Source organism: Pantherophis guttatus, chromosome 2 (genome assembly GCF_059756535.1).
Source record: "Pantherophis guttatus breed Tessera chromosome 2, ASM5975653v1, whole genome shotgun sequence".
NCBI lineage: Eukaryota > Metazoa > Chordata > Lepidosauria > Squamata > Colubridae > Pantherophis > Pantherophis guttatus.
In genome coordinates this window covers 222727490-222747536 of record NC_142064.1, presented here as the reverse complement: position 1 = coordinate 222747536, position 20047 = coordinate 222727490, and the positions used below count along the sequence as shown (strand labels likewise).

Genomic DNA, 20047 nt, shown 5'->3' with positions numbered 1-20047 from the left:
CTATTTGCAGGGCGCTAGATGGCAGCCAGGCCCGAAGCACGTGCCCTTTTCGGTGACACGAAAAATGACGACCGCTCTTTCCCACCTCAAGTCTCCAGAATTGAAAAGGAGCACAGGGGACTCAGCGTTGGGCCAGGCGAGGAAGCGCACTGAGGAACCCAGCGGTTGTAGCACCAGCAGCACCGAGACGTGGGCTGGGGGGGAGGGAGGCAGGCAGGCAAGAGGGCCAGGATCAGGTTAGCACGGAAAGGGCGAGCGGGGACACCTCAGCGCCGGCTGCACCAGGACAGACGATGCGGTAAATAAATCATCTGCCCGGTCCTGGGCTGCTGCACCAAGTGACGCGGAAGGAAGGAAAGGAGGAGAAAATGCCCGGTGGCCGCTGCACCAGATCCTGTGGGTGGGGCGCAAGGAAATAAACGGGCGAGCGCTTTCCTTTAGCCAGGCAACCGGCTTCATTTCTTGGAGCTCTGGGTCTTCTTGGGCAGCAGCACGGCCTGGATATTGGGCAGAACCCCACCCTGGGCGATAGTCACCCCGCCCAGCAGCTTGTTGAGCTCCTCGTCGTTGCGAATGGCCAGCTGCAGGTGCCGAGGGATGATCCTGGTCTTTTTGTTGTCCCGCGCAGCGTTGCCGGCCAGTTCCAGGATCTCAGCCGAGAGATACTCGAGCACGGCAGCTAAATAAACAGGCGCTCCGGCGCCCACACGCTCCGCGTAGTTGCCCTTCCGCAGCAGCCGATGCACTCGCCCGACGGGGAACTGGAGGCCGGCACGAGAGGAGCGAGACTTGGCTTTGGCTCTGGCTTTACCTCCGGATTTACCTCGGCCGGACATAACGGGGCGAGGCTGGGCGCTCGGGAAGAGCTAAGGCGCCGAGACCCGGTTGCAAAAGACAGGCAGGCAGGCAGAAACGGCCTCGTCTGGATAAACGGGAGAGAAATAACACCCGCGTAAGCAAAGCGGCGGCGGGGAGGGGGGCGACTAGAAGAGCGGCAGGACGCTGACGCCGCGCATTCCACACTCCTCCCACCCGCGGCCTCAACCCGATCTAATGACCCCGATCCACCAGCTCTCCGATTAGCTCTCCTTGGGATTCCCCCTCCCCCCCCTTACCGTTGGTTACTTCCACGGGGGCCCCCGGAATAGCCGCAGCTGCAATGACAACAAGCGCGAGGAGCTGAAGGATATAAATCCAAGCGCATCCTCTCGCTGGCTTCCCATTGGCGGCCGAGAGAGCGGAGCTGCGCTCTTATTGGCGGGGCACTCCGATCTCTGATTTGCATAGTAGCTGGCGTCCTCCATATTCGGGCTCGGCTGAGAAGTAGGGCAGCGGCGGAGCGAAAGACCTCTGGGTGCGTGCAAAAGGATTAAGTATTAATAAAGGGGAATATTTTGTAGCTCAGGGTTGACAGGAGGCGCCCTTGGTGCTCTCTGAGCTTGCTTCTTTTATTGCAGACGTTTCATTACCCAAACTAGGTAACGTCATCAAGTGCTAGCAAGGAGTGCTGTTTGCTGTCAGTTTATATTCTGGTGGCTTGCCCTGTCAAGTGTTGGTAGAGATTCTTTGATCGGGCTGTTTGCTGTTGGCTTCTTTGGCAGTTTCTTGATTGGGGTATCGTTTACTTGATGATTTGCCTGATGTTAACCTTGGAGTTATCTCTGCTGATCTGGGTGCTGATTGTTGGGGGGGGGGAGGTTCCCTGCTTGATTGTCTCTTTTGCATAGTCTATAGATATTTTTAATGTCTATATGTCTATTGATGGCTAATCTGACAGAGTGCCAGGCTTCTAGAAATTCCCTAGTGTGTTTGGACTATGGACTTGGTCTTTGGACTACGTTCTATGTAGTATGATGGACTGCAGGGCCGGCGCAATGTGTGACATGTTCACACTGGTGCAATAGGACTGGGTGTTTTGTTAATATGATTTATTGGGTTAGGGATTTTCTGTCTTCACTGTGAGTTGTATTGTGTTGGGGGGGTGCACTGAGGGAGCTCAACCAATCTCATTGCACATATGTTGTGCACTGACAATAAAGATTTGAATTGAATTCACTTGGCTTGGTCTAAGATGGTCACATTTTCCCAATAGAAACTATGATTAAGTCTGTCTGTATGTTGTGAAATCAATGATAAAAATTCTGTAAGCACCAAGTTTGGCAATGAAATGTCTGCAAAAAACAAAACAAAAAAACACCTCAGACAACACCAAGGACTCCCTCAGGATTAAGCATATTAAGGTGCAGAAGTTGCAACCTTCGGGAGACCTCCGGTCTTCCGCACAGAGTGACAGAAGGAGCTGAAGAAAGAGAAGCACTTTCTTTTGCTTGCTGCTTCTAGTGCAGGGGTCTCCAACCTTGGCAACTTTAAGACTTGTGGACTTCAACTCCACAAGTTGAAGTCCACAAGTCTTAAAGTTGCCAAGGTTGGAGACCCCTGTTCTAGTGCATTGTCACCTGGAACGGCCAATCTGCTTTGAAGCATTAGAGTGAGTAAGAGGTGGCGGAGCAGGGTATTTCCTTCAGTGCCACGCCAAATTCATTTTCCCAGGATAATTTTGTTTCTCGCTCCCTAGTTCGTGGTTAACTGACACAAGTGCAAATGCATTCGAAGGATCGGTATTACCCAACCGCTCTGTAAAGGTCCATGTAAAGAAATGCCAGGTTTGTCACAAAATGTGGTGGGCTAACAAGAAAGAGTGGGATGGGTTTATTCCAATTTTTATTTATTTGTGCAATATCTAAACAAACTGCATGTGGATGGGGACCGGTTTTAGTTTGCCTTCTGGAAACTTAGCTGGAGCTGTGGCTTGGATATTTGCGAAGGTTGCTCAGTCCAGAAGCAGGAAAGATAAAGACATACACATTTAGCAGAAGTTTTGTGACTGTTGTTAAAGTCACAAACCTCTTGAATGTGATTTTTTTCCAGAGTTCTAGCATCATGCAGCTAAGGAGAAGGAATTGCATTTAAAGTGGTGTATGAATATGGAGAAATTAAAAGTTATTAATTCTTTCCCATCAGATCTACAAATTCGGAGAAAGGCAAAAGAATAATGGGTTTTTTTTCAGAATTACCATCAGTCAGTTGCAAAAGGAAACTCTACTTGGAACTGTTTATGTCCTGCACAATACCTTTAACAACATCAAACATCTGGGTACCCCAGATCTTTGAGGACTCATCCAATCTAAACATCTGGCTGACTGTGCAACCAATCATAATAATAGTAATAAAATATCTGATCAAATGCCAGATTGGGCATTGGGGATGGAATAGGATAAGATAGGATAGGATAGGATCGAATCAAAATGAAACCTTGGAGGTCTTCTAGTCCAACTCTCTGTTTAGGCAGAAAACCCTATAATGGATGATTTACTTACGTTTGTCTATCATGTCCTATTATTACAAATTGTGAAGCATATTCAAGTATCTCACAGCCCAATCTTCTCACAGGATTGCTGTTAAGAAAAATAGGGACCTCTATGTACATTCCCTTGAGCTCTTGACTTTTTGGAACTAACTAAAATTAGCAAACTGCTATTCAAGATTGTTACTTGGATGTTTCCTTGTACTGAGCAGGTTATACATATTTAAGTGAGGAAGAGAAATTTTGGAATAATTCAATAAACTGGGCCAATAAAAAGCAGGGAGAAATATAATCAGCTGCTCGGTAATGTAGATCTCCCCCCCCCGCAGCTATTTCAGCAACAGCTGCAGTCACTGTAAAATTATAAAATTATTACCAAATGTGCAACTAATATTGAAGAGACTCTTCTCCGTACTCCCATAACTATAAATTAGCACACACATAATTAAATTACATAAAACTGTTGCCATGGCCAAAAAGGTTCACCTGAGCCTTCAAAGGAAGTGTTCACAAAAGATCTCCGTTCATGAAAACAGATGGTCATGCCCATTTTTAGCTTGGGCTCTGGATATTTTTGGAGCTAATCGCTATCAAGGCCATGGAGAAACTGCATCCCTCCTTAAACTTCTCTCGCTATCCAGTAAGGAGATCTTAGCAAGCTGATTACAGACAATACCCTTCTTCTTCAGTTCCAATTGTAGCCATTCTTAAATAATTGGAAAGACAATCCTGCATCATTCCCAATGATAGTACAAGAAGCCTATAAGAGATGGCACAAACTACAGAATGTTCAAAATGGCTACAACATGAATTGGTGGAAAAGTACAAACTCTTCAGGATTGGGAATACTTTCTGCACTGAATAATCAAATGCCCAGAATTCTGATTGTATATATTATTGTATGCTTTTATAAATATCAACATAAGGGAGATATGTTACAGTAACTCTCACTGTAAATTGTATTTTACTGTATTTAGTAGGAATTGTATGTGTGCAAACATTAACGGGATAGCTAAATGCTTTTTTATTTCTAAGGCTGTTGTCAGAAGGTTAGAAATTAATGATGTCAAAATAGGTTTAATTCTGAACAAAATCTTTATTTATACTGCCAGCATTGTTTATGTATTAAAACCTTTAAAAGTATCCCAAATTTGCCTTATTTTAGTGAACAATCTTTCATGCATTTCAGCGGAACTATGAATAATTGGAACCCAACTATTTTTCTTCATATCTAATAAAACGAATGATCATGTAACCAATGAAAAAAATTAAATGCTCTCCCCCCTCTTTAGCCCAGGATTTTGTGAAGATACCTATTCAGACCTATTCAGGCCTTGTACTCTAGCTCTCTGTGAGTGGAATAAGTTGATCCTATGCATAAAGGTGGATTTATCTTCTGAAGTACCGTTTTAACTATCCAGCTCTCCCTTTTGACAATAATGGTCCTGATGTCTCTTAGGCTGAACCGCAACACTGCCTTGAGTCCAGTATGACTCCTTGTAAACAGCTAACATTCTGTCTTTGTCTCTTGACCCTATAACGCTTTAGTTTACAGTATTGCATTTTTACTCCTTAATACAGCCAACACTAGTGCTACCTATCCTCATTTCCCCCCAAAAAACAAGGCTAAAGTTCTTTCTTTCTTCCTTGCTATTTTCATACCACCTATTCAAAATATTGACTACAGTGGTGGCCTGATCATCATTACAGCTTTGATGAATTTGTTAAACAATACTATCAAAGGTTTGGAACGAATAATAAATCCAAAATAGTGAAACAAGATCCTTTTGGAATAGCTTCCCAACCAGTAGGAATTATATTTGTATATTGCTTGCAGATGACATTCCACATCTTCCAAAACAGATTAAAAAGGATAAAAACGTGAACTGGTTTCAGTATAAATTATCATTCTCACTGTGCAGCAGCAAATCTCCAGCATTAACAGTGACCTATTTTTTCCCCATAAAAGATGAAGCAATCCACAAAGTGAATTGAATGAATACTAAGATGATAACCATGACAAACCAAATCTCTGCTTGTGTCCTTGGAGGAGAAAAAAATAACATTAAATCCTTCACTTCTTACATATTTTGGAACGCTTATTGCTTTTTCAACATTGGCAAGGTCAAGTCAATGCTGCATTAACATCTATACCTTATTTCTTTCAGACAAAAGAAACTAAGTGTTAAATGTCATCTACTCAACATCAGAAAGGAAGCATATCTGAAGTCTTATAATTTATTTATAGATGTATTACAATCTAAATCAGAAATTTAAATATTGCAATAACTTTAAATTTAAATATTGCAATAACTCAACACATAAGATCCTCTTTGGCTAAGAACAGGCTCGGTAATAAGCAATGTAACCAAATTATCACTGCTTTTTCAGTTGCTTTGCAGAAGGTTCTCCATCTTTTTTGAGCCACTGGTGCATTAAGTCCATGCTAGTTTTTTTACACGGTGGTGTCTGGATGAACTGGCTGGACCACTTTGGTAAATTGTCTTCATCCTTCTCATCTTTCCTGGGGCCTTTGTTTTTTAACCAGTTCAGCATTACTGTGCTGCTTGCATTGATTTTGGTATTCTGGAAGATACAAAATAAGAAAAATAAGATTTTTATGACTAGTCCATTCAAAACGACAGACTGGTTTAGTGAATCTTGATATTACAATTTAGTTGTCTCATGTCACATTCCAACTTGGTTAAATGAAAAATGCTACCACAATTGAACCCAGAATTTCCATTGCTAAGTGAGACAGTTGTTAAGTGGGTTTTCCCCCATTTTATGATCTTTCTTGCCATGGTGGTTAAAAAAATCACAGTGTTAGTAACACAGTTGTAAAGTGAATCTGGCTTCCTTATTGGCTTTGCTTGTTAGAAGGTCACAAAGGTGATCATATGACCCTGGGATACTGCAACCATCATAAATATGAGCCAGTTGCTAAGTGGCTGAATATTGATCATATGACCATGGGGATACTACAATGGACGTAAAAGTGAAAAACAGTCATAAGTCACTTTTTTCAGTGCCATTATTATTTTTTTTTAATTTGATTTATATTCCGCCCTTCTCTGGAGACTCAGGGTGGCTTACAATGCGTTAAGCAATAGCCTTCATACTTCTGTATATTTATACAAAGTCAACTTATTGCCCCCACAAACTGGGTCCTCATTTAACCTACCTTAGAAAGGATGGAAGGCTGAGTCAACCTTGAGCCTGGTGAGATTCGAACTTACAGTAATTGCAGACAGCTGGTGTTAATCACAATGCTATTAGTCTGCTGAGCCACCAGGCCCCATTATGACTTTGAACAGTCACTAAACGGATGGTTATAAGTTGAAGGCTACCTGTACTGAAAAGAAAAGATTCCCAAACCACTCCACCCAAGAAAACAAATTTATAGTTTCCCCGAAAATAAGACATCCTCTGATAATAAGCCCAATCGGGCTTTTGAGCGCATGCACTAAAATAAGTCTCCCCCCGAAAGTATTTAAATGCAAAGCTGGAAATCAGGTAAGATGGCAAGAGGAGCCCCATCTTCCTTCACGTACCCCAAAATAATAAGACCTCCCTGAAAATAAGGCCAAGAGCTTATTTCGGGTTCAAAAAAACTATAAGACTGGGTCTTATTTTCAGAGAAACACGGTATCTGATGAGGGCAATTTCAGTTTATCGGGATTACACACACCAATTTATCCAGGAAAGCTTGATTAAGACCCTAAAATAATATTTTTTTACCTATGAACTGGTAAACAGAATACAGATGCAGAAGCTGTACATGCACTCCATCTTTGAATTTCATGCTCTCCAAGTCAATCAGTAACATCAGTGTGACATTTACTTTGGCATAGAGATGCTTAGCCTAAAAGCAGGGGGCAGCATCTTAGTCAATCTCAGAAACTAAGCAGGGTCAGCCATGCTTAATATCTGGATGGGAGACCACCATAAAATTACAGGGTTGTAAAATAGATTGGGAGGTTGAATATATATCCTAGAAAAGGAAATGCAAACATACTTTCTTGGGATCCAATTCAATGGGTAAAATGCATTCTGATGAATTATTTCGGGAATTGTTCACTATTGTTGACACAGGATGGAAGGCAATGTTTTCTGTGGGCTGGATAAGGTGAAGTGCTGCTTCTGTGGGTATTTCTGCAAAGTCAAGCCATTTTTTAACTGCTTCGTCCCCATCCAGAATAGCTGGCATTCTAGACAAGTAGAAAGACATAGATTTTAGTGATGGAAAAAAAACATCTAAACTAATCCACAACCTGTAATAATAGAAAACATAAAAGGCCAAGCATCAATATGAACCAGATTCTAAAAATCAAATTCAGCAAAAAAAAAAAAAGTCTGATATTGCAGCACCCTCATTAAAAGCTTACTTAATTTCTCCAAGGATTACACTGATCAAACAACGTAGGAGGTTTAGAACAAAGCTTAATTATTATTTCTATTTGAATAAGTCATACAGAAATCACCATAGATGCCTATTTCATATAGGCATCTTATAAGAAGCCTCCATTTTATAAGATTAGATAACCTTTCATATCCTGACTTTGATATTTAAAATTAAACACACTATCTGGTAAAAGTCTGTAGAGATTCTCACTCATCAAGGTCATGGTTGTCCCAAAGGTGCTTTTTCTGGAGGCAACTGGACTCTGTTTTTTCTTTGAAGACATTTCGCTTCTCATCCAAGAAGAAGAACGTTGAAGAAGTTTCTTGAGTGAGAAACAAAACGTCTTCGAAGAAAAAACAAGGAAGTCCAGTTGCCTCCAGAAAAAGCACCTTTGGGACACTATCTGGTAAATACAGAAAAAAATTAGACAACAGGAAGTGCAATTTATGAAGCATTAAATTACTACATTTTACAGTATGTTCTGTGAGAAGCACTCTCTAGTCATGTCTCTCTTGCCTGTGATGGATGGATCTTACACATTCAGATGCATCTACTGTGATGACACTGTAACTATACAATGGTTCTGCTCCATTCTGGGGCTCCCAGCAATCAAAAATCCCAGCCATGGTAAGCAGCTTCCTCCCTTTTGAATCTTCCACCTCATCTTCCATTTCTGGTTTGGTGAACTTAAAAAAAAAAGACAGCAGAGGATCACCTTTTAAACAGACAAACATCACAACTTTAGATTTCTTATCCTTAAGTTTATCTTCTTGCACATAAACTTTGGTTTATTAGTCCTTAACTAACACCATTATAATTGCATGGAACATCAAATTATTATTGAATGTGTTACTGCTGCATAATTATATCACAATAACTGAAATTTAACTCATAACTCAATGTTTTGACACTAGAGAACAAAATGGTTCCTCTGACTCAGAATGAATTTTATAAATTAAGCTTGTGAATTATCTAAATTAAATCTGTTTGCCAGAATTATCCGGGCTCTGATAATTTCTTAGATTACTACATAATATCATATGTGGGGTTGTCTTTGAAGACTGCTCAAAAATTGAATATCATTGAAAAAAGGTCTTCACAAATAATTTACCATTTTTAGTAGTAAAATCGGGTGCTGGAAACTTATCTCGGTTACTGATTTCAGAATACAATTCAAACAACTTTATTCGATATTTGATAAGCTGTTTACAGCTTAGCCTGGTTTCCAGGTTTTTGTCATATGAAGCAATGTTAATAATTTTAGCAATAGCACTTAGACTTATATACCCCTTCAGTCAGTGGTGAAATCCAATTTCTTTTACTACTGGCTTGCTGGGTGTGGCAGGGGAAGAATACTGCAAAATCTCCATTCCCATCCCACTCTGGGGCCAGCCAGAGGTGGTATTTGCCGGTTCTCCGAACTGCTCAAAATTTCTGCTACCGGTTCTCCAGAACCTGCTGGATTTCACCCTTGCCTTTAGTGCTTTACAGCCCTCTCTAAGCAGTTTACAGAGCCAGCATATTACCTCCAACAATCTGGGTCTTCATTTTACCAACCTCAGAAGAATGGGAGGCTGAATCATGCTTGAGCTGGTCAAGATCGAACTCTGGTAGCAGGCAGAGTTAGCCTGCAATACTGCATTCTAACCACTGTGCCACAACAACTCCATTTTAGTTGTATTATCACCATTCCTCAGGGAATTTTGCTTTGTGCCTATGTTACTTTCTTCTTTTAGATGCTAGGCAAAAATGCCCCGTTTGTCCTTCCAGATATTTCTGACATCATGTATTATACGTGCTAGGATGTTTTTAGCAATACATTTTATTCATTATTCTAAACTGGAAATGTCAAGCTGATCTGTGTATAAGTGCCAGGTTATTGCAGAGTTTACCAGTGATACATTTGGAATTGTTAAATGCCCAGGGACTCAAGTGTTTCAAGAATAAAATGTATGTTTAGGAATACCACATTTCCTCAACTTTAAGCAAGTCTTTAAGCAAGCAGGATAATATATGACCATCTTCAACCTGAGTTGTGGCAGTTATGACAAAAAGGGGGAAATGTAAAGGCACAGTTCCATCCATTTCTATCTGACAAATCTAATATTAATAGTAGTAGCAATAATCTTTTATGGGGATAGCTTTAAAAAAACATCAATGAAACTTCAGCATGAAATATAACAATTGCAATAATATTATACCATTTCCTGCTCAGTTTGGGCAAAGTAAATGAAATATGGCTGCTTTTGTCCATTATGTTGTCGCCATTCATAGTAGCCATCAGCCAGCACCACACACCGTTTGCCTTTTGAGAGAGGTACCTTTGAAAAAAAGAGAGGAGTAGGATTAAAAGCAATCTATTCAATGCTAACTTCAAATGCATTAAAAGGATACATTTTATGGTTGTTGCTGGCAGATTATAATACTACCACATAGAGCAGGCTATAAAATCATATTCAGAACAAGAGTTCACTCTAAGTTTTAATTAGGACTGTGCAGCAATCAGGATTCAAAGGGAGAAAGGTGATTCAAAATGCACAGAAACAAATAACATCTGTCAATAATTGCTGCAGAGTTCCTGTGTTTGCTTGACCACTGCCATTCAATCCCAGGACAAGGAATATTACATATGATTTAAAGAGGTGCTACGTGAGTGCACACCTGTGCTCCGTCTTGCCATCTCTCCTTAAAATCCAGGTTGGTACAAAGTTCTAATTTTAATGATTACACTATTTTGACCTCCATATAGTAAGTCCTCAACATTCACTGTTGTGTGAAAATAAACACTGTATCACTTAAAATGTATGAGGGATTTCTTTGCTGAAATGAAGAATTGTTTTCCCCCCAAATTAGCTAATCTTTGCTAACTGTTCTGAATTTTCTGCTCTAATTTTCATTCTGCTTGACAGAATGAAATACTGACTTTTAAGAAAGCAGGTAGAACTACAATAGTGTAAATAAGCCTATTGAAAACACTGGTGTTCTCCTTATTCATTAGACAAATTTGTGGTTGATAATTCTCGAAAGCCTTACTTAGTCAGAATGCAAAGCCAGAATTCTTCAGAATACCAACTTCCTTTTCAAAATAAGGCTTCTTTTACAAGAAAGACCAGAAGATTCCCAAGAAGAAATGATTATACTGGGGCTCCTGGTTTATTCAATAAGTTACACTTCAAATTTGAATTATGAAATCAGCTTCCAGATTCATAAATGATCCGAGGAATAAGATATTTGGTTTGTTTCTGATGGGATTTTGTTCTCTAATGAGAATAACAGGATTTTATTCATGTTCCAGAATTATACTGATAAAACAGCAAGTAAGAACCTCATTTGTTTACATTAGATTGCAGCAGTTCTTGTTTTTATATTCCCCTACTTCAATTCTTTTGAGGTCTGGGGGAAAAAGGAAGGAAAATGCAACTGGAAAAAATAAAAAAGCAGTAAAAGCAGTTTCCCATAATATTGGTTAAGCTACCAAGTCATTATAGATCAAACTTGAGGTTATTTGTTGCTATACAGAAGAACACTTAGCTTTCCAGGAGATATCTACTATATTTCCTTAGTCATGTGTATATCATTTCCTGATTCTGTTTAATCGTTATGCAATAATCTGATCCTTCAAAAAAAACATTGTAGAAAAAAGTAATTATATTCAGCCTTTATATTAGTTTTTAATGGGCTTATTTATACTATTGTAGTTCTACAGGCCTGTCTTAAAAGTCAATATTTCGTTCTGTCAAGCATTTGAAATGGTGTCACTAACTGGGCTTTTCCTTTTTCAGAAAAAAAATAACATGTAGCGTTTGCAGCATCTTGATGTTGGTAACATATTTTAAACAAAGCTCCAGTTTTCATGTGTAATCCAAAAGTCACGAAGGTCATGGCTGGAAGGAAACAAAGACTTTTTTCCCAAACTATACAACTAACCTTATAGCAGAATTTCTCCATCATGGTATCACTCCGACAATTGGAAGTGTTGTACTGCATTTTAGATGGGTCAGCTTCCTTGAACCAAGCTGGAACTAGGCCCCACCGCATGGCTACAAGGATACGCTCAGAAGAATTGGCATTCTTTCATAAATCAGAAAAGGAAATATTGTGAAGAAGCATGCATAGATACATAAAATTAAGATTACTCTACAATCAAAGACTGTTCAAAAACCCTGTGCATATCACTCCTGGTATTGTAAATGCTGATGTGTTTTAAATAGCAAAAACCTTAATTAATCAGCTGCTTAAAAGAGAAAATCAGACTTTTAAAAAGTTATTTCAAGAAAGAGGCTGCATGTGCAGATTCAGCTAAGGATGTGTACCTTGCTTGAATATGCAACTCCCCATTTCTCACCAATGAACAATATATGCTTCTGTGTATTTATATCTTATAAGTAGCTTGAGTTTTATCTTTGTTAGAGGTCTGATGGGCTGCAGAACTTCAGACATGTTTACAAAAACCTCTTTGCTATCATCTAGTAATCTGGGTTTTTGCAGACTAAATATGGTAGCCCTACTTTGTGTGTGTGTGTGTGTGTGTGTGTGTGTGTGTGTGTGTGTGTGTGTGTGATAATCAGCTAGTCAGCTCAGTTATTGAAAGAATGAGTGGCAAAATTTTGTAAAAATGTGAAAGGAGGAAGTCAAGCTGTTGGTATCATAAGAAAAGCTCAATTATTTTATATAGGAATTTTAGAGATATATTGGAGTGCACACCGAGTCATATATTCCAAAACACTCCTCCAAAAGATAAGTCTCTTCAAAATGAGCTGCATTTCTGAAGATTTCACAGACATGTCTGTGTAGTTTTCTTGGCAGAAATATAGAAGTGGGTTGATATTGCTTTTGGGATTATTTTCAATTTCCAAGTTTAACAAACACACATGGAATTTCCAGGCTCTGTGATCCAAGTTCTAATTAGACTCAATTTGCTTGGTTTGAGCCCAGACAATGCAAATGCAAATCAGAAGAATCCTGCAAGTAAACACAATGCATTTATAAATATCTTCCATTACCTAAATGAGTCATTTCTCGCACTTTCTCAGTTAAAACAATTGAAACAGACCAACGGCTTTCATTTCTTCTTTTTAATCAAATTCACTTTCAGTGATACCCTGGGCATCAGTTCTAAATAGCTTTAAATTCAGGTTTTTAAAAAAACCAACATTTTTGTTTGAAATCTTACAATACACATATAAGTTTAAATATTAAAAAATGTTGAAAACTTTGTTTCTAATGCCATATTCATTATGTTTTGTGGGTCAATTTGGTGCTTTTGCCATCACAGCATTCCAAATGTTTAAAATCACCAATACAATATTTGGTTATCTATTTCCCCTCAAGTGTGCCCATTCCCCTTTTGTCTTGCCTCGTGCTTGCTAATCCTGTGTATGTATCTCTTTTTCCCCAAGGAAATATTCTTTACTATATGTTGTTGCCTATGAAGCACAGCATAACAAATAAATTACCAATGAAGTAGCAGAAGAATTTTTTTCTAGTGGAAGAGAAAAATATATGACTCTGTGGCAATCTTTATTAACTTCGTTTATTTTTCTCTCTTTGTGATTTTATGAACTGCTAAAACTTCTGTAGATTGTTATCCTGAGCATTTAGACAGGAAAATGAAAGAGGAAATAGTTTGAAAAAGCGTTATGCTTATATGAGGTTTCAAATTTGAGTGTGTGCAGTGATCTGATACTTTATTATTTTGAAATGCCAAACATCTTTATTTTGAACTACAAGTAAAATCATGTCCCATTTAAGTATTTTTTAAAGCTTGAGCAGTTAGTGTTATTATAAAATGGACACTATTATTATCTCCCCTCATACCTGTGTGCATGGGTTTATCTAACAGATAATACAATAGCGTGCATATTTGAAAACCAGGAAAAACGTTATAGTGGATTAATTTAAATAAATCTGCAGCATTTAAGCACGTGAAACTAGAAAGATCATATGCAGACCAAAAAATTCCTTTATAGATTATTAGTAATGATTTCTAAAGGGAGAGGCCACTGTTCCTTTATTTTTAAGGGACACTTATCTAACTCTAAAATAGCTTCAATAAAATTCAATAAAAAGCTACACACACACACACTTTCTTTGGTGCAAGACATAATTTTATATATCCAAGGTCTACCAGCCAAGAGATATATAACTAATATGGCATTGGAGAAGAACTATCTGAGATGCTGTTTATATCTACAATATGCAGATGCTGGTTGATTATTTCTACAGAATAACAGTGCAATTAACAACTTTTTGAAATGTATATTTTAGTCAACTTTCCCAATTATCACAACTTTTAAAACTATGATGTATTTAACAAGAAGAATGTGTTGTTCATAGAATGAGAAAACTTTATATACGTAATCAAAAACACCTTCTTCAAGTTTTGCTAACAGTTGCTTGTCTCTCTGCTTGAACTCATCCAGGAATGAGGGTAAATGAGCATAATTCCAATTGTGGCATAATCACCTCAATATCTACAAGCAACACATATATTTGAGCTCACTGATATGAGGGAGATACACGAAATCTTTTCTTCTCATTTTCTTAAACAACCTGAAAATAAATTTCTTACAACTTTAAAACTGCCAAGTAGGCCTGAAGTCAAAACTTTTCTGGAGTATGTTTAAGCCCAGATATTCAAATACCTGCAGTAATGGGGAGCCTAGCATTCATCAGGTCATTTAACTGCTCTCCTGCTTTTGCTATTAGGATTTTCCCCCTAACATTCAACCAGAAGTCATTTTATGTTGCTTTATTATAAGTAGTTTCTATAACAACAGAAAGCTAATGTTCTTCTACAAAATGCCACAGAGCAGACAAAACATGCTTGTGATTTTTTTAAAACAAAAATTCAGCTTTAACTAGGATGAAGGATGAATGTAAAAATGTCAGAGAACAGAAAGCGAATGCAGCAAACAATTCCAAGTAATCTTTGACTTATGACCACAGGTGGGACCAGAATTTCCACTGCTAAGCAAGGTGGGTGTTAAGTGAGTTGTACTCAATGTGTATGACCATTTTTGCCACAGTTATTATGCAAGTCACTGCAGTTGTTAAGTTAATTCTCCCCTTGACTGTGCTTGTTGGAAGCCAGCTGGGAAGGTTGCAAATGGCAATCACATAACCCCTGGATGCTGCAACTGACATAAATAGATGCCTGTTGCCAAGTGGCTGAATTTTGATCATATGGCCAGAAGGATGCTGTAAAGGTTATAAGTATGAGGACTACTTGTAAGTCACCTTTTTCAATGCTATTTAAGTCACCTTTTCCAAGGCCATTGAAAGTTCAAGTGGTCGCTAAACAGAAGGTTGTAAGTCAAGAATTACCTGAACTTTTTAAAATATTATGTTATAAGTTAATTGAAGAAATTCACCTTCTCAAAGTGTTGCCGGGAGAGAAGCACAGGACTGTTAGATTGTGGGCTCTTATTGAACGAAGGGCTATATTTGTCAGCATTTTGCCATTCAGGATACTTTCTTTCTCCTCGATTATTGTGATAAGCACAGGCACGGCGGATACGATCTGCTCCCAGAGTAACAGCTGTCCGTCCGCACATTCTTCCACAGTGCACCCAAAACAGTGACCTACAAAACAATGTTTTAGGAACATACTAGACAACCTGAGCCCTGTTATGTCATCATTTCAGAGATATTTACTTAACTAGACCAAGAGTCAGCAACCCGCGGCTCTGGAGCTGCATGTGGCTCTTTCATCCCTCTGCTGCAGCTGTTGCTGGTCAGCTCCACAATTGATAGGGCTTTTGGTTAGGACAGGTAGAGGAAAAAGGACACCGCACTAGGAGGAGACACTATGGTGGGGGAACTGGACTTCCTGTTAGCTCCAGAATTGAACGGGGTGGGGGTGGGGGGCTTCTGGTTAGAACCTTTGTGGCTCTTTGAGGCTGTTTAAGGTTGCCAACCCCTGAACTAGACCAATCAACCAAATGGCGATGGGTGAACAAAAGAGCAGTCAACTTCTGACTTCCTGATGGCCTCCGTATTAACTTTGCTTGGGGGATGCTTGTAGGGAGAAAGCCAATGGGGAAGACGACAGGAGAGGTCGCAAGTTGGAAGATGTTTATCTGGAAATCAATTCACTTCTAATTATTATTATTATTATTAACTAAACTTGTATACTGTCCAACTTGCAAAAACTCTAAGCAGCTCACAACAATCAAAAGAAAATTGCAATCAAATTAATAAGGCAGAAACTAACCTACAAGAGAGCTAAGCCTGATAAAGTGAAGGGTCTCACTCTCCCTGCAATGAGTAAACTACTTTTTACTTGATGCTGCAACTCTTTAGTCTGGCTGCTTCACTTTACCTGATTTTTGATAAATTCCACAGTGATTCATAAGTGAATAATTTTAAAAGTATCCTGACATTTTCCTCAATACAAATAGATGAAGCAACAACACCCTCCAGAAGTGTCAGTCGGGCCTTAATTTTTTTTCTTTCTTCCTAATCTGCATCTTGAAATAGTCCACCGGTCTGAAAAGGCCAATTTTGATAAGAAACCCCTGTTCTCTTAACTTCCACAGACAAGACCAAAGTAAATCATCAATTCGGCTTCTCCGGAGATCCCCTGCTACGCCCTCTGATCCACCGTTAAGTATCTCCTCCATCCAAAAACAAAGAGGAGCTTTATTTCAGGCAATAAATTGCCAGACACCAGAAACCTGGGAAGAGATGCTCCTTCCTTCAGCGCCTTCCACTTTTCCTTCCTTCTTTCTCCCTTCCTGGTTTGGGCGCCAAAAGGAGCCTAAGCCGCGCTTGTAAGAAAAGCTAGCAAAGAGAAGGGACGTGGCCGTTTTCCTACCGGAGATTCCCAGGTTTGAGAGGAAGGGATCATCTGGGGCTCACCAGGACCAGCTACACAAAAGGTTTCCCTAGCACGTCAGAAGCCATTTCCGCATCCCCGCCACCGCCGCCCCTTTCAGCCTCCCGGATTCGATCCTGACCAGAGGGAAGAGCTCCTTTGATGAGGAAACAGGCGCCTCCTCCCTTCCCGCCTTCCAGCGCTCCTCTCCCTCCGCTTCTGGCCGTCGGTCGGTCAGTCAGTCGGTCCAGCCCGGGCAGGGTTGCTGTTTGCGGCTCAGCTTGTTTTTCAAAACGCTGCCTCGGAAGTCACCCGCTCCGCGGCTGGTACCAATTTCTCCCCCCCCCCCCGCGTCACTGAAGCGCAGCGAGGCCTCCGCCTCCCCTCCGAAGACACGCGTCTTCCCCGGTCGGTGCGCGCTGCTTTCAGGTCTTCATCCAGGAAACTTCATCATCATCATCATCATCATCATCATCATCATCATCAGTCATTGAATGATGACAAGATTAATATTATTAATCTTGAGACTGATTATTATTATTATTATTATTATTATTATTATTATTATTATTATTATTATTTATTGGTTAATCTTTAGTGAGATTCACAGCCTTTGAGGCTGGTTAATAGCTCAGCAGCTCGAGTCCTAACCAAGGACCTAGGAACTGTTAAGGTATCGTCGGAGGATGTAAGCTGTTCCGAGTAAGGTGGTTTTTTGTAGAGTCAAAATGTTCAAGTCCGGCAAATTTAGAATTTCTAAATAGCGGGGTAGCCCTTTGGGTATTGCTCCAAGGGCTCCAATTACAATCGGGACAACACACGATTTCTTTTTCCACAGTCGCTCAACTTCAATTTGATTCAACTTTCAATTCTATTATTATTATTATTATTATTATTATTATTATTATTATTATTATTAATATTCAGTCATTGGCATCCTTCAGTCTCAAGATTAATATCATTAACCTTGAGACTGATTATTTAAATAAATAAATAAATAAATAAATGAATGAATGAATGTCAAAACAGCCTGGACGGCGCTGCAAGTTTGTCTGATCTGCCTCCGCCACTCTGGCCTGAAAAGCAAAACTTCATTCCGAAAAGGAGTTGTAGAACTCAGAATTTGAATCTATAAGGGCTGAGGTTGTGCGTGATGGTGGTGGGGAATTGCGGTTCAGAAATCAAGATAGGAGGATTCTTCTACAATCACATATGGACATAAATCTACTAATAAACATGCACTATATGTCATTTCTCTCTACTTCGCAGAGGCTATACAGAAATATCCTAACTCCCTGTGTAGCTTTTGTGTCAGAACTACAATACTTAATTTAATTTATCATATTTCTATGCTACCCAACTCCCAAGGGACTCTGGGACCTTAAGAAGGCCGAATGGCTGTTGGATACATATGAATAAACATTTCTAACTCAGCTGCCAACCTACAATCATCCATATGTCTACAAACCAGATACGGTAGCTGAAGGTTATAATTAAACGGGTGTTGTCAATTTGTGGCCAGCTTTTTCTTGTAATCATTTTCGAAAAAAATTAAACAAGCCAGTATATTCAGTAAGCATGTCTCAATCTGTCCTTAGAACCCTCACTATAGTTTTTACTATAGCTTCCACCCTTAAATCAGAAGAGCGGATTTAAGTGTAAAACATACAAAGTGAAATTGTGACTATTCTGTTTGCCCCAGAAAAAAACAGTTCATGGGTTGATGCACATGAGAGCTAACACTTCACCCATTCACTTCTACACTTCCTTAAAATAGGCTCACAAGTGTCTATATCCTACACCGTAAATTAATTTTGTCTGCATTCAAAGTGTTTTGCAAATTGTTATGATACAATTCCTTTCCATAAGCTACAAAAATTATATTTTGTCCATATCACAGAATAGATGAGGCAGCATTCTGCAAGATACATGCTTTAATATTTGAGATACATGCTTCAACTTCTAAGATATTTTCTATGCAAACTGAATATACAGCAGGCCTATAATAGTGATATTTGTTGTAACATTACTGATTTAATTTTAATACAGGTGTTTTATTGATATCTTAATTTTTCTCCCAAGAAACAGATGCTTTTTATTTCATGATAAAGTGAGTATCTCAATTTTGGAGCCTAGGAAGATATAGTCTATATTACAGGCAGTCTTTAACTTATAGCTATAGTTGAGCCTGCAATTTCAATCGCCAGTCGTGATGGTCATTAAATGAGTTAACATGTGACCATGCCTGATTTTACCACCTTTTTTCAGTGAATGTGGCAGTAGTTAAACAAACAATTGTTTGCTATGGGGAATTTTTAGCTGGAAACGACGTAAAAGCTGATTTCTGGGAAAAATATAATAAATCACGGTCATGTGATTGTGGGGCACTTCAAATAGCTATAAATGTGGGGCAGTTGCTGGGCATCCAAAATGCAGTCATGTGACTGTGGGGAGGGAGGCAGCCATCACAATTTTGAATCCAGGTCATATGTAACTTTTTCAGGATCTGCCATAACTTCAAATAGTTGCTAAATAAAGACCACTGTACTACTACTTTTTCTTCACCCATTTGCAATGGGCTGGCATTAGCAATCTCAGATGTGCTAGTGGTATCAATCTGCTTGCTGAAAACAAGAAAGACTTAAATAATATTTTGTTGAAGGTTCTTCTTTCACCTTCAACAAAACAGCTCTTAAGTCTTTCTTGTGCTCAGCAGCCAAAACGGAATTATTTGCATACCTCAGGTTGTTAGTACAGTATTTCTTTCAACATTTGTAATACTATTTTTTTTCTAGTCCAGCATTTTTATATCTTCATTTAAGTTAAATAGGTTAACAGTATATAACTTTGTCATACTCCTTTCTTAATTTTGAACTAATTAATTGCTCCATATTCCATTTTTACTGTTGCTAATTACCATACAAATTCTGCAGTACAGAGATAGCTGGAGCTTTTTTAACACTGCCTTACTGGATACTAGACTAGAGTTTGATCTTTTTCAGTTCTCTGACCTCAACTGTTTCCATATCTGCTTACCAATTACAAGCAGAATATTAGCAGCATAATTTTACAAGATTTTAAACTCGGGTTCCCCAAAGTAGTGAATATTGACTCCATGGATTGTGGGACTATCCAAATATTGTATTTTCACATAATAAATGTTTAGGGGTTGATGAACAATCTGAAATTTCATGAAAGGGTCAACATGCTGAAAAGATTGGAGACTTCTGTTCTAAACAGTTCTGCTGGCATTTCATCAACTCTTGCAGCTTTATGGTCAGCAATATTTTTTAGAGCCCATTTAACTACGCCTTCCAAAATATTTGGGTCTAGCTTTATGTCTATCAGCAATTTGAGAGGTCTTTTTGTAGAGTTATTCATACATGAACAGCATCTCTTCTTTATCTCTGTTGATCTCTATCTTCTTTGTAGTATTGTATTATATGTTCATCCCTGTGTA

The 20047-nt window shown here is 39.0% G+C and overlaps 2 protein-coding genes across 4 annotated transcripts; both read right to left on the bottom strand.

Moving 5' to 3' along the window:
- Positions 1–306: 306 nt before the first annotated feature.
- Positions 307–1217, bottom strand: LOC117673842 (histone H2A type 2-B-like). Its single transcript, XM_034431490.3, has 2 exons — positions 1116–1217; positions 307–922 (listed from the first exon to the last, which is right to left on the bottom strand). Exon 2 carries the CDS (start codon positions 834–836, stop codon positions 456–458), a length of 381 nt encoding a protein of 126 aa, XP_034287381.1. The 5' UTR covers positions 837–922; positions 1116–1217; the 3' UTR covers positions 307–455.
- Positions 1218–4440: 3223 nt separating this feature from the next.
- Positions 4441–17032, bottom strand: HMCES (5-hydroxymethylcytosine binding, ES cell specific). Of its 3 annotated transcripts, none has more exons than XM_034431487.3 (7): positions 16730–17032; positions 15143–15353; positions 11697–11840; positions 9971–10090; positions 8286–8455; positions 7383–7575; positions 4441–5950 (listed from the first exon to the last, which is right to left on the bottom strand). In XM_034431487.3, the coding sequence occupies exons 2-7, from the start codon at positions 15323–15325 to the stop codon at positions 5741–5743; spliced, it is 1020 nt and encodes a 339-aa protein (XP_034287378.2). In that variant the 5' UTR covers positions 15326–15353; positions 16730–17032; the 3' UTR covers positions 4441–5740. The 3 variants fall into 3 exon arrangements, with proteins under 3 accessions (XP_034287378.2, XP_034287377.2, XP_034287379.2); XM_034431486.2 differs by having other exon boundaries at positions 16588–16978; XM_034431488.2 differs by lacking the exon at positions 16730–17032 and adding an exon at positions 16093–16694.
- Positions 17033–20047: the final 3015 nt, after the last annotated feature.